This window comes from Pelmatolapia mariae, linkage group LG10_11 (genome assembly GCF_036321145.2).
Source record: "Pelmatolapia mariae isolate MD_Pm_ZW linkage group LG10_11, Pm_UMD_F_2, whole genome shotgun sequence".
In the NCBI taxonomy this organism is placed as follows: domain Eukaryota; kingdom Metazoa; phylum Chordata; class Actinopteri; order Cichliformes; family Cichlidae; genus Pelmatolapia; species Pelmatolapia mariae.
The window spans coordinates 19,785,702-19,798,768 of record NC_086236.1 but is presented as its reverse complement, the minus strand read 5'-3'; the positions used below and the strand labels follow the sequence as shown (position 1 = coordinate 19,798,768).

General features: G+C 39.8%; 1 protein-coding gene across 1 annotated transcript; it reads right to left on the bottom strand.

Annotated features, from left to right (window-relative positions):
• Nucleotides 1–477: 477 nt before the first annotated feature.
• Nucleotides 478–11,596, bottom strand: slc43a2b (solute carrier family 43 member 2b). The gene is made up of 15 exons (XM_063487343.1): nt 11,497–11,596; nt 10,292–10,605; nt 7,673–7,967; nt 7,473–7,528; nt 7,288–7,364; nt 5,142–5,234; nt 4,665–4,798; nt 4,265–4,461; nt 4,025–4,168; nt 3,872–3,889; nt 3,165–3,297; nt 2,865–2,997; nt 2,294–2,367; nt 2,054–2,177; nt 478–1,977 (listed from the first exon to the last, which is right to left on the bottom strand). The coding sequence occupies exons 2-15, from the start codon at nt 10,449–10,451 to the stop codon at nt 1,816–1,818; spliced, it is 1,800 nt and encodes a 599-aa protein (XP_063343413.1). The 5' UTR covers nt 10,452–10,605; nt 11,497–11,596; the 3' UTR covers nt 478–1,815.
• Between the last annotated feature and the right edge of the window lie 1,471 nt (nt 11,597–13,067).

Below are 13,067 nucleotides of genomic sequence, written 5' to 3'. Positions count from 1 at the left end.
TCTATTTACTTTTAAATCTTAGGCTGTATATCCAAATTTAATACAACATAACTGTAATTAAGGGTTTATAAGGACTATGAGCCGAAATCTACCCAGCCTTCTTCCTCTGGTGCTGGCTCCAGTGCAGGAATATGCTCCTAATGCTGACCCCTGCTGGCTGGTTGCAGAACAATCAAAAACCAATCTCCAACCAGTCTCAATAAATATTTTCTGGAATAGCAATTGATTGCAAGGCTGTACGTTTGATGAAAGGTGCTGATGAAAGTACTTCGTCAGATGACTTTCATCTTGCATTTAAAGATTCCACAAACCAACCAACCAACCAAACAAACAAATTGCCTCAGAAAAAAATCCCAAAATTGACCACAGTGGTCATTTAATTTCTCATCCTTAATGTGGATAGAACAGATTTCAAGGTAGAAAAGAACACTTTTGCAACTTGATGAGAATTACATGCAGACACTGAGTGCAGTCTGATAAAAAGTGAAAAAAGCAAGAGTCTTTATTAACCTCAGCAGATTTTTTCATATTAAACAAACTTGCACAACAAAACATCCCTACATCATGACAGGAGGAGCTCTATGCCAACAGCACAGTATACAATCAGACACAGAAGTAGTTGTCAGCAGAGAGAAACTTAAATATGCCAAGAAATTTGAGTGTAAAATAAAATAAATAGAAATAAGAAGGCAGGAAAATTTAAGGCTAAGCAGAACTATTGCTGAAGAGATGAAGGGGAACTGTCAAACTGAGCTTTTTTGTGTGAAAGAAGGGTAAAAGTGCTGTATTTCTCTCAAGAGTAGGTGGACAGACTGGACCAAATACTGACTTTAAGGTAAGGCATCTGAACTGTAAGTAATTTACTCGTTTTTTTATTTGTATTGACATCGATGTGTAAATGGTAATGTGAAAAGCTGTTTTCACTGATATGTGTGATGAACCTTCAGTTAGATTCGACATCGAAATGCACCCTAAATTTAAATTATAAATAGAAAAACTAAAGTCAAAGAGTAAAATAAATAGTCTACAAACACACCACAGAGTGGCTAATGTCCTAATAGATTACAACCTTCAAAATACTGACATTCATCAATACTACACAATGCGCTAAGCTACAGTTGTACTGTAATCAGATGTTAATTATAAGAAAAAAAAAATCCACCTCTGTAATTACTGTCCTGACTGTCTTTACTACTCGCTTGAGAAACATCAGCAAAAAGGCTCTTCTCCCCTTTCTGTTTCTCCTTAACAGCACTGAATCAAAATCTACTGTACAGCAAAAATCCAGCAGGTGAACAGAAAGGTGGTACTTTGCTGATTTTAAGTCAAAGTATGACAAAAACAAAAGAAAAGAAAAACAGATTCTGGTTTTCTGAATGACGTGTGGGCTTCACAGAGGAAGAATCATCCTTTTTATGGTCGTGTGAGAAATACTGAAAGCAGTCTTAGGAGTGAGCTGCACTAGTGCACTAGTGCATTCATTGGGGAGGGGATACAAAAAGACGTCAGAGGAGGATTTGGGGGAATACAGAGGCTGTTGCCTCTTTCCTTTCACAGTCTTTTCTCTCTCTAGTTCTTCTTTTCGCCCTCTGTGTTTATACCCTTAGGTTTATTTATCTTTGTAGCATTTGGAAAATGGGCATATAAGTCCGTTGGTTTGTGTAATGTATAGAGAAGTACAAAAACATTATGTTTCATTGTGATATTTAACATTTCAGTTTTCCTTTTACGACCAGCTTCTTGTGTTCACGTGATTGCCCATGTTTCTCAAAATCTTCTTCATCCCTTCTTTTGTTTTCCTATGTTTGCTTTTCTCTAGACAAAGGCCTCTGGGATTTCAGAGCCGTTGATTTTGATGTAGATCTTAGCGTTGTCATCCTTCAGCTGCTGCTCTTTGTAGAGAGTCCGTCGGTACCAGATCAGGTAGAGAGGCAGCAAGAAGCCCAGCATGCTTAGTGCAAGGAGTCCAACATTGACCTGGAGGACAGTACAAGAATTAGCCACGCCTGAGGGCTGAATCTCTGATTGTGTTCATGTGTATGCATATACATACCCAGAGTGGATCTCCACCCAGTGGTCCCATCATAGCCAAAAACAGTGGCTGCTGCAGCAGAGCAAACACAGCACTGACCAGAGACTGCATCCCTGTTAGACTTCCAAACAGTGACGAGGGATACCTGAGGACACACGAGACACGGGAGGTATCTTTAGCGTATTAGTGTGAAGCTGCATCCACATATAGAAGACTAAGATAATATGTGTGTGTGTGTGTGTATGCATGTGTGAGACTTACACAGCAGCATAAAGGCCACCAACAGCAGAGTGGATGAATCCTCTCACCACCGTGTGTAAGATAAATGACACAATCTAGGGAAAGATAAAAGTATAAGAAATTATTATTCATTATCATTTCAGAAGATCAATCATCAAGTCTATTAGATTAAAAGATTAGCTACTCTTATCTATTTACTCTTACTTAGCTAACAGCTAAGACTGGTTAATCTTAGCTGTTAGCTAGTCTTAGTTATTAACACTTAGCTAACAACTAAGTATGGCTGATCTTGGCTAGCTGGTCTCAGCTATTAAAAATCAAATTAGCAGCTATTTCATAGCTGCTAATTTGATTTTTATCATTCTTAAATAAAGTCAGGATAACTTTTCCATCTATTTCTAGAATTTCTGCTAAGCTAAGCAAAACAGTAAAGGTGTTTTGTTTTCACTTTGTTTTGCAAGAAAGTAAACATAAACACCTAAAAGTCTAACTGTACTGTGCAGTGTACTATAAACTGCAGTCAACGGAGATTGCAATTTACATCTAGTGTTAAGTGTGAAAAATGTTGGTAAACTCAAGCTGGACTACTCACCTGCAGGGGGAGATTAGGCACTAAGCAGGTGATCCCAAATCCAACCAAAAGCAAGTTTGTGAGCAAGAATGCTCGCAGCGCATTGGTCACCTTCTGAATCTTTCTGTCTCTGCGCTTGATCTTTGTTTCTCCTCTTCAGGTTTGAAACAGAAAGAAGGAGGAGAGGTCATTTTTCAGTCACTGATGTCACAATAACCTTCTCTTTTGGCTATATTAATCATATTCTGTGTCTAGAAATGTTGAGAATTTAACAAAGTGGGTTTGTCCTGCATTGCAAAGGATTACTAATATTTGACATACTTGTTTAAGGGTTCCTTGTCTTCCTGTCCATCATCACAGTCCTTCAGCTTCCAGTCCATAATCTGACCAATCACAGGGGTGGTCATCAGGCAAAGTAGCTGCAGCACCCCGAAGATGGAAGAGTACAAACTCACTGAAAAAGAGATCAGAATGAGCATACAATATAATAGGATAAGGAGAAAGTTTAAAATACAATGACAGTGTTTGAAAGAATATACCTATACTGACTTGGTTAATAGGACAGTATAGTTAATATTTAGCACCTAGTATTAGTGCTATATTGAGTGGAATGTCAATTTAAAAAAATGTCAATAAAATGTTATTATTAGGAGGGGGTAAGGTTGTGTGGGTTATTTCTATGGGCTAAGGGAGTAATGATACACGGAAACTGCATCACGTGAAACTGCTCATATGGTGTGCACCCTTTGCTGCTAGCGGGCAAAGTTAGTTAATAAGTACAGTAAATGGTCATTCCGTGCAGATTAAAGCAGAATGAAAGATCAAAACAACAGCCAAGGTCAACTGATGAAATAAAATAACTAGCTATTAAAAAAGGTGCTATTCAATGCTGTGAATAGTACTATTCACAACATTGAATAGTACTAATCACTGCTGTGATGCGTTTCTAAATTGTAAGTGTTTTCACCTTGAAATGTAACAGTCGAATGGTTTAGTAATCTACTGATACAGAAGACTTCTTATCTTACCAACTTCCATTCTTTCCACTGAAAATCCAATTAAAACAAGTAAGCCAAACTGCTTTCAAGTTATGATTCATATTTGTTGAGAAAGAAACAGCAAATGCATTCATGTTTATGTATGCGTGCAAACTTCAAGCAAAGAAAAGTTGAGAAACTGACCTGTGTTGAGGTCTCCATTGGTGAGTGACTCCAGGACACTGTTCATGGCTCCCATGTAGAACAAAAGACGAAGCTGAGTCATAGACATGGTCACCAGACTGAGCAGGAAAATTGGGGTGATGATAGTTTTAAAGAATGACTGGGCTGCAGAGGAGAAACAAAAAACAAAGAAGGGTAAATTAAATGCATTTAAGTAAAAAGTGCATACATGGGTTCAGGTTTATAATACTGCAGTCTTACATTCTTCTTGTGGCTTGCACTCCATTTCCAGGTCCATGGTAGAGAGACAAAGATTGTTTCCATCTTTGGTAGTCAGCTCCTTTTGCTTTGTGTTGGTGCCCACGCTCAGACGACGGCCCACTGTGGTCACTTGCTTGTAGAACTGCTGACCTGTGATTTTATGGTCGAAGCCAAGCCAGCTGAACTTGATCTTCACACTGAGGAAGCAAAGGATGAGAGAGGGATTACAAAACTGGATAACAAGAATGGGAGTAGAGGGGATTATGTTAAGGGTAACAGAGAAAAGTGGAAAGAGATGGGACCATGGGGGAATTGAACAATTAAAAAAACTTACTGTTGGTGTGAATTGGCGCTATATAAATAAAATTGAATTTAATCAATTTGCATGCGTGTTACTAACGTGTAGTCCATATCTTCTGGGCCTGGGAATGGTTCCAGTGGCCAGTTGAAGAAGCAGTTCATGAAGACCAGTCCTGCACAGGCAGCCCACACCACCAGAATAGTGATGAATGGTATGCCAAAGTCATAGATCACCTGTGTCCAAAACAAGGGCCAGTAAATACAAAGTACAGTGCAAAAAAAGACATAGAGAAGACAGTTATATTCCCAGTTCTTGGACTAAACCTGTCTGGGAATACTAAGTTCTCACATGATTCTTATGGTGCACTTTGTTAATTGGGTTAGACAAAATCAAAGTTATCCTGTACTAATTGGCAGGAAAACCCACTCCTTGCATTTAACCCATCCTGAGAATTAGAACCAGTTCTCCTAATACTTCTGATAATCCATCTGTGGACCAGTTCTAGATTTTGGCAAGTGCCTTGACTGCCAAGATTAAGGTGCCAGGAGAAAATATGTAGCCTTCAGTGTTTGTTACCTTGACGCCGGGAAAAGTGACAGCAGAGGATGCGTAGGAGCCGATCATCAGGGCGATGAAGGTTGAACGGAGGTCCCCAAACATGTTTGGCAGCTAGAAGAGAAACGAATGAAGAAACAGGGAAAGAGGCCGTGAGCTTTACAGTGTTTTTGTTCTCTAGATTTTTGCATTAGATTGCAACTGAGATGAGATTTATTCAGTTATCTAAAGGAAAAAATGGGGAGCTGAACTGTTGCGCAGCTGCACTTAGTTTAGTTTGGGAGGGGGTGGAGGTAGGGGGTGTGGGTGCAGATTGGGGCACTGTGAGGCTGGTACCTACTGACAATGGGGTCACAGTTTACAGTAAGACCCAATTAGTAAGCAGACTTGGCACCACGGCGCGAACATCAGAGAAAACAAAAATGCAACAGAGTGACATGAAACCAGCCCACCTCGGTGTATGTAAATATAAAACAGCATCACATAACACGCACAGCTGTCCAACATACGACACTACTGATGAGTTCTTTACAGCTGAAACAATCGGACGGGTCGGCTGAGGCAAGGTGACATTTGAGGACATAAAGATGTCTTTAATATACTTTTCTTTAAAAAGAAAAATGGATTTGGAAGCCAAAACGGGAGACAGCGGGTGACAAAACATCCGAATACAAAGGCATTCACAAGCTGTTCTGTTTTCAGGAGACTGAACAACAACAAGCTCATTCAATTACATAAGAGCGGGGAAAGCTAAGGAAGAGGTATGCGGTAGTGTTTGAGTGCTAAATTGAGAAGGCATGTGCACCCAGGTTACCAGGATTTCCCAACACTTTAATCAGGAATAACTTGAAAACTCATCTCATTGAGTTTAAATGACTAAAGGTGCTGTGCACTAGCAACTGCTGGATGAAACCTAAAGCGGGGAAGGTGAGCTGACATTGGCACTGAGCCAGTAGTGGCCACTGAGGGCAGCTGAGTGTTACCCAACATCCCTCAGCTGAGAATGAGTGCTTTAAGGTCTGTGGAGAAGTCACGGACAAGCAGTCAAGGAACAGGGTTGTGTCTAATGATTAACCCGACACTGAGGCTTTCTTGTAAATTGAGCTGCTGAGGAGATGAAGTGAAACTTGGTGTGAGGGGAACACATCTTTTTATGCAGCACCTCTGGAGACTGACAGTAAAGGGAGCAAACAATTCTTTAAATCAAGGTTTTACTATAACACTGACATGAATGGCCATGGCAGCAACTAATGAGAGATACAACAAATACAACAGGAGAAATGAGAGATGTAACAGCAAGAGTCAGTGCTGGTATAGAATTGAGATGTTTCACTGGGAGATTTAGTGGAGCAGAGGCCCTCTCCAGTGAACAGCATCACCATGGTAGAGAACTGGACTCCCATGTGAGTCACTGCAGGCTGAACTGATGTCAAGGCCAGAGAAGAAGCGGGGTGGATAATTGCAGGAGAAGAATGCAAATAAATGATGATCTTTAGACTGTTTATCTCGGCTTTTGTATCCTTGCCTGTAGGGCTGATTACATTTAAACTGTTTCAGGTATAAAGGCTTTTTCTTTGCTCCAAAGAATCTGTGAAATTTGATGAACTGCATCGAAGGATATGACTTCAGGAATTAGGCTCTTAACTGAAGTTTTAGATTTCCAAGAGTGATGCTGCTTATTTTTTTTAAAGTGGGAATTTCTGTGTTTAGGGTCAGTGCAGCAAGTCCATTAAGTCTTTGCAAGAACAGAGAAAGACGAGGGATAAGTAGGAGAAATTCTTGATTCATCCTTCATGTCCTTTGTGAAGCACAATAATAGATGCAGCAGAAAGTGATAATGAGCCATGCTGTCGCACTTTCTCTCCCTCTAATCAACTCCCTTCCCTGCTATCTGACACTTGGCCGGGTAATCCCTAGGAACGTGTATTCCAACATTAGAAAAAAGGCAAAGTTAAAAAAAAGAAAATTAAACAGGAGACAGGGTGGAACGTCAGACAAGAAGGGAGGGAGAAGGCGAGCAGGCAGGGAGCCAACAGGCTATTATAACAGAGCGAGTGAGACAAAGAGCTGTGTAGATAGAAACATACATCTGGACAAACATATTGCAGCAGGTGCAAGGACTCTATGGAACAAGGATTATAAAGCACACATCAGTGTGCACACTTACTGTGAGAGAGGTGAAGGTCATGCACATGCCCCCGAAGCCATTGAAAGTAAGAGCAATGAAGATAAGGACAGAGAGTTCTGCAAAAAAAAAGTAAATATGTATATATATATATATATAAAACTCAAAATCCATATAGTGCTCCAAATGTTACAGTGCAAAAAAGACTTTTGTTCATATGAACTCACCATTTGGTTTGTAGGCTCCATAAGCAATGAGTAGACAGGACAATCCAAAGCAGGTGCTGAAAATATATGATTGTGTCACACTTCTGATAACAAGCTAACTAAAGCTGTTCTTTTTAAAACTCTATTTATGACTACACGTGTATTTTTTCCATATGTTACATCACAGTAAGTCTGGATAGCTTCTTCCCTTCTTTGCTTACCTTCCCAGCAGTCTCAGTTTGCGAGGCCCATATTTATCCATGACAATCCCCAATGGCAGCGTGATGGCTGAGAGGAGGAAGGAGCCCACTGTGAAAGCCAAGTTCAGCATCTCATCCTGTTCTTTACAGATCAGCCAGCCGTTCATCCTCAGGGGCCCATCCATAGGGACCAGGGGCCTCATCTCGACACCGTCTCCCAAACCCACCACACCAGCCTCACTTTCATAGTCGTAAGTGTACTCATCAGACGCCTGTGCTGAATGAGACTGGGACAGATTGTAGTTGGAGCTGTTACCTAAGGACCGAGATAAAAGTTGGTAGAATATAAGAAATTTTATAGGAATTATGCAAGTGGAAGATATTCAATAAGTTTGGATGTTTCAGGCTGACTTAATGTGCCCTTTTCCCTTAGAAGTTAGGCTTTTTTTTTTATGTATTGCTGCGAAAAAACAAACACCACCCAACTAAGATGCAGTGTTGTGGATAATCAGGAATTATTTAGGTTCTCTTCTGTGGCTGAAGAATATAGCTCTGAATAGTTTACTTATATCTCTAATACATCAATACATACCAATCACATGTGCACAGCCAGTTAGATGAATTGTGAACCTTAGCATAAAATAAAAAAAGTGCCCCTAAAGATTATAATATGGAATGCAATTTGGATTTTATTGCTACTTTGGAATGATATGAACCAAACGTGATAAGCTAGCACTTGCAATAAACTTCACATCATTATCAGGACCTGCAAGGAGATAATGTGAACAAGTGCAAAAGTCCAGAAGACGTCCAGGTGATGAAGTGAGGGGAGCTGCAGCTTTGGACCTTCTTAGCATTAGCTTTCCAGATCACGCTCTTCCAGTGCTATCAGCCACCGGTTATCTCTGGGAGGAAAACGTGTGTGTGGCATCCCAACGTGAAACACTGTGACGCACTTCATGACCAAGTGCCAAAGTCTTCCCCAAGAAGACAGATCAGCATCTCATACCCTTTGAATCACTGGGACACAATGCTGACGGGAGCAGCTGATTGGCAAACTATATTGCTGAACGTGCAGTTAATACTCAACACTGTGTCTCTGTAGCATGTATAGCAAAATGTTTGACTGGGCAGCCTGGTGCAAAATGACTTATAAAGGCTAGAAAAGGCATTAAGATGTTGGCACCAAGCTAACACTGAACCCTGCACTAACACTGCACCCAAAACGAGAAAAGGCAGCTTATAAATGCATCGATGTCTGTTGCTTTATTTCATTTGAAGTGATTTGGTATTTCATAATTAAAATTCATAAAATGTTTATTATGAAATACAAAGCACAAAGTGCAGTCTATATATTTTAAATGCCAAATAAGTGCTTCTTGTGCCAGTCTATGTTGGACCATTATCTTTCCATTTCGCCATTCTATTTTTTACTGTTTCCTGGTTTGATTTCTACTGCTCATCACTTTAGCTATCTCACCCTCTCTGCCCTTTGTCACTGAACTTTAAACTCACTTATTACCAGCTATAAATGCTTCCTGCTGATTACTTTGTTCCTCAATCACGTCACATGTTTGAAAAAAGCTGAGCTGGTGCTTGCTGCTGTTCTCCTTTTTTTTTCTTCTCTTATGTCATCAGAACAAGATAAGATGACTGTGGCAGTTCTCCAGGAAGTTATTGCTCAACTTTTACTTGACTGGTGAGTGTGCACAGCTTCACAGCTAAAACATTTGCACTACCCTATAAAATGTTGTTCCTTCGCCGGTAAATGTGTATGGGACAGCTGTCAGCCTTTATAAGTTTTTATTGCTGAATGTTAATATTAGCCACTGGTGCAGAGGTGAGTAAAACATCCTCCTGCATGTTATAAATGCTCCAGGACTTAGTGTGGATACTAACATGTTTATCTCTTTCAGGCCATGGGACGCCACACAGTATCACCTGGGGTCCTCCTTTACATTTCCCTTGTTTATTCTCTTTTAAAAGACCACACCGGGGTCACTTAGGCCGAGTGCATCAATCCAACCTTTGTTCTTAACAACACAAAGTACCTGGTGTAACTTTTGTCATAGTGTGGGACTCTTGACATAAAGAGAACAAGCTTTAAACAATACAGACTCAGGTAAAAGGATCAGCTGATCAGTCCATCATTGGTCTATCAGTTGACTCTCAACAAGTCTACTGCACCATAAAACCTTTTATACTTTCACTTTAGACCAACTGACGTACCTGTTACACTGCTCTTTATTTCATTTGCCTGCTCAGATTTAATTTCCTGAGTCCTTAAAACAGGTTATGACACTTGTACAGAAAAACCCCTCATTCTCCCTAAAGAATGGAAGAGGCCAGAAGACAGTAGTGTCGTATTACATCTGTTGAATAAAACCTGCTCCTAACTTAAGATCACCATTGCTGTCTATCACTTAATCCTTATTTTATTGGGATATTTCAGCGTACAAAAAGAAAAAGTGCTTTCCAAAAACTAAGTCAAAAAACCAATTGTCTTTTCTTTCTTTCTTTCTTTCTTTCTTTCTTTCTTTCTTTCTTTCTTTCTTTCTTTCTTTCTTTCTTTCTTTCTTTTTTTACAAGGCATCGTCATAACTATTTTGGTAATTATAAAACACAAGAGTTTCGACTTACCCTCCTCGCTGCAAAGGTACGAGTAGAAGCCCTCTGACTTGAGCATGATGAGGAGCGATCCCCATCCTAGCAGCACAGCGGAGAAGAGCAAATTCTCAATGATAGCAGTCACTGCCATCCACCAGCGCCTGGCAAATGCTGTGGCCAGGGTTGGAGCCATGGTTGATTGAAAAAAAATTAAAGACAGAAGCAAAAAGCAAGAGGAGAGAAATTTAGGGGACAAAGAAAGAGAGAGGGAGAAAGAGGATGTAGCTGGAAGTGCAGAAAGAACCTCCCTGACTGACGCTCAGGATGAAGGATCACAGCTCACTTATCTGTGAAGAGAAAAGAGCAAGAGGAGGGGGGGAGGTCTTACAGTTAGCCTATCACTGTGACAGACAGAAAGAAAGGTTCACTTCTTTTTATAGGATCACAAGATCAATCACTTAACTTTGAACCCAGCAGAGGAAGGCTGGCTGCACTGCATGGAAATCTGTGCTGTTTGTTTGTGGCACTTTTCTGATTAATTTAAAGTTTCTGTGTTAGTTAGATACAGAGAAGACGCTAAGCGCTAAACCAACTAACATTAAGTGGTGAATGATTAACTTTTGTCATTGTAGGAAGATTATGACATCATGAGACAAAGACCTTGCATTACATTACAGACCCTTATAATACATGCACCCATAGTGGACTTTCTGCTGATTTCTGGAAAAAGCAAACTGGTCTAAACTGGACATGCACAGAAAATGGGATTCTCTCACTGCCCGTGGCCCCTCATGCCCATCCAACCACAGCTTTTCTCTGCAATTAGTGTGACACATCCATAGCCAGACAAACAATAAACAAATCAACAGGAACAGCCAACCTCTCTCTCTGTCACACACACACACACACACACACACACACACACACACACACACACACACACACACACACACACACACACACACACACACACAGAGTCTGTTCAGCTAGTAGAATAAAACTAGTTGCAGAGCTGCAGAGTTAGTTGTAGTTGTACGCCTCAATAAAAATGACCAAATCAAACGAGAATACACTCCTGGAAATCATTTAATTGTAGGAGCTGATGTTGTTGAATGCTTCATTTAATTAAAAAATGAAATCACTTTCCTACTCCTGTTTCAGTCATCCACTCTCCATAGCACACTTCAAAGCAAATTACAGATCTGCTTTGACATGTTCAGGGAGTCTTAATTTCTTACCACTGCGGCTCAGAGCTGCTCCTTCCAGCTTCAAAGTGATGCCTTCTGGTAGGCTTTGAGTAACCTGGTTTCTGTGAAAATCCACTTTTATATACCCGCGTGGTCCTCGTATAGCGCCCCCTATTGACATTCCTCTGCAGTATGTCTGGACTCTAACCAGCCTTTATTTTGTTGACACTTTTGTCACCAGATAGTTATAAAATTTTAATAATTGTGGGTCTAAGCCATTATTTTTTTTTAATAAAAGGCAGTGAATTATGAAGAAAAAAGAAAAAAACTGTGTGTAATTAAACATATTTTACAGGTAATGACAGGAGATATGACAGTTGTCTGTATCAGTTGATAAAGAATAAGAGCAGACTTCCCCTATTTCAGTATTTACACCAACTGTTTACTTATGTTAATCTAAGAAATTAGAGAAAAGAAAACATCAAAGAAGAATCCTGCGTTGAAGTCTTTGTTAAAAGTCAGCAACAGTAAAAGTTAAAGTCTTAAATCTTTAAACTTGATTTAACTAAAGCTTCAGCATAACAGACCAAAACGCTCTTGAGCAACTCTTGTATTGAGTGTTTTTGTACACATAAGACTTTAAATGATCTGCAGTTTTTATTTACTGTACAGGATTTACCTGCTGCTTCATTTTTATTATTGATTCTATTTTTTAGTTTAATTTTAAGCACACAGTTAAATGACAAAACTGATCTGGTTTAAGCAAGTTAACACATGTTTACACCGAATATGTCAGAGTTATATCAGCAAACTTGTGTTTCAGGTTGGACACTTGAGTTTGTCCCCCTGCAGTGGACTGTGGTTCAGCTCTAATCAATAGGCAACTCAATGATTCAGTGACCAGTGTGACCATATCTGCATAAACACTGATGTGCTACTGTGTTGTTACAGTCTTCAGTATCTCACACTGAGAGCACTCTTTTAACCTTTCAACAGCAAAACAGTTAAACTAATGGGATCTCTCATCTCTAATTTTCAGCTCTAATCAGTCTGTTTGAATATCAGCAGGTCCATCACAAGGTGGAGGTACCTAGCCTTACTTTACAGTTATTGACAAACTCTTTACAGTCACATCAAGTACATTTAATCACTAGTGCACTGTTTTTCCAAGCCTTATCAAAAGCATTTATTGACCTGCTTGCTTCACACACCTTACATTTGTGTCAAATACTCTAATCATTTAGATATTGTTTACTGTCTCAACAAGGGGCCGAATCTGTATGTTTAACTGTTAGTCTTAAGGTAAAAACCACAAAAATATCTGGTATCTTTTAAATTGTGGCACACACAATGTGAACTTGCTGTTTTCTAATAGAATTAACGCCACCTTGTGGCTTTTAGTGATCCTGGCACAGGCATCCCGGTGCATGGTCCATATGCAAAGCTCAAGCTCAGCTAAAAAACAGTAAAATGAGTCAAATTTGGGGAATTTGTTCCATTTTTTCACCTTTTTTCACCTTTCAGGTGCTATTATAAATCAGATAAATGTATTGTGACTGCTTTGCTTACACCCTTTTACTCGTCTGTGGTATGGCAGACCACGAGTACTGTTTATTATACAA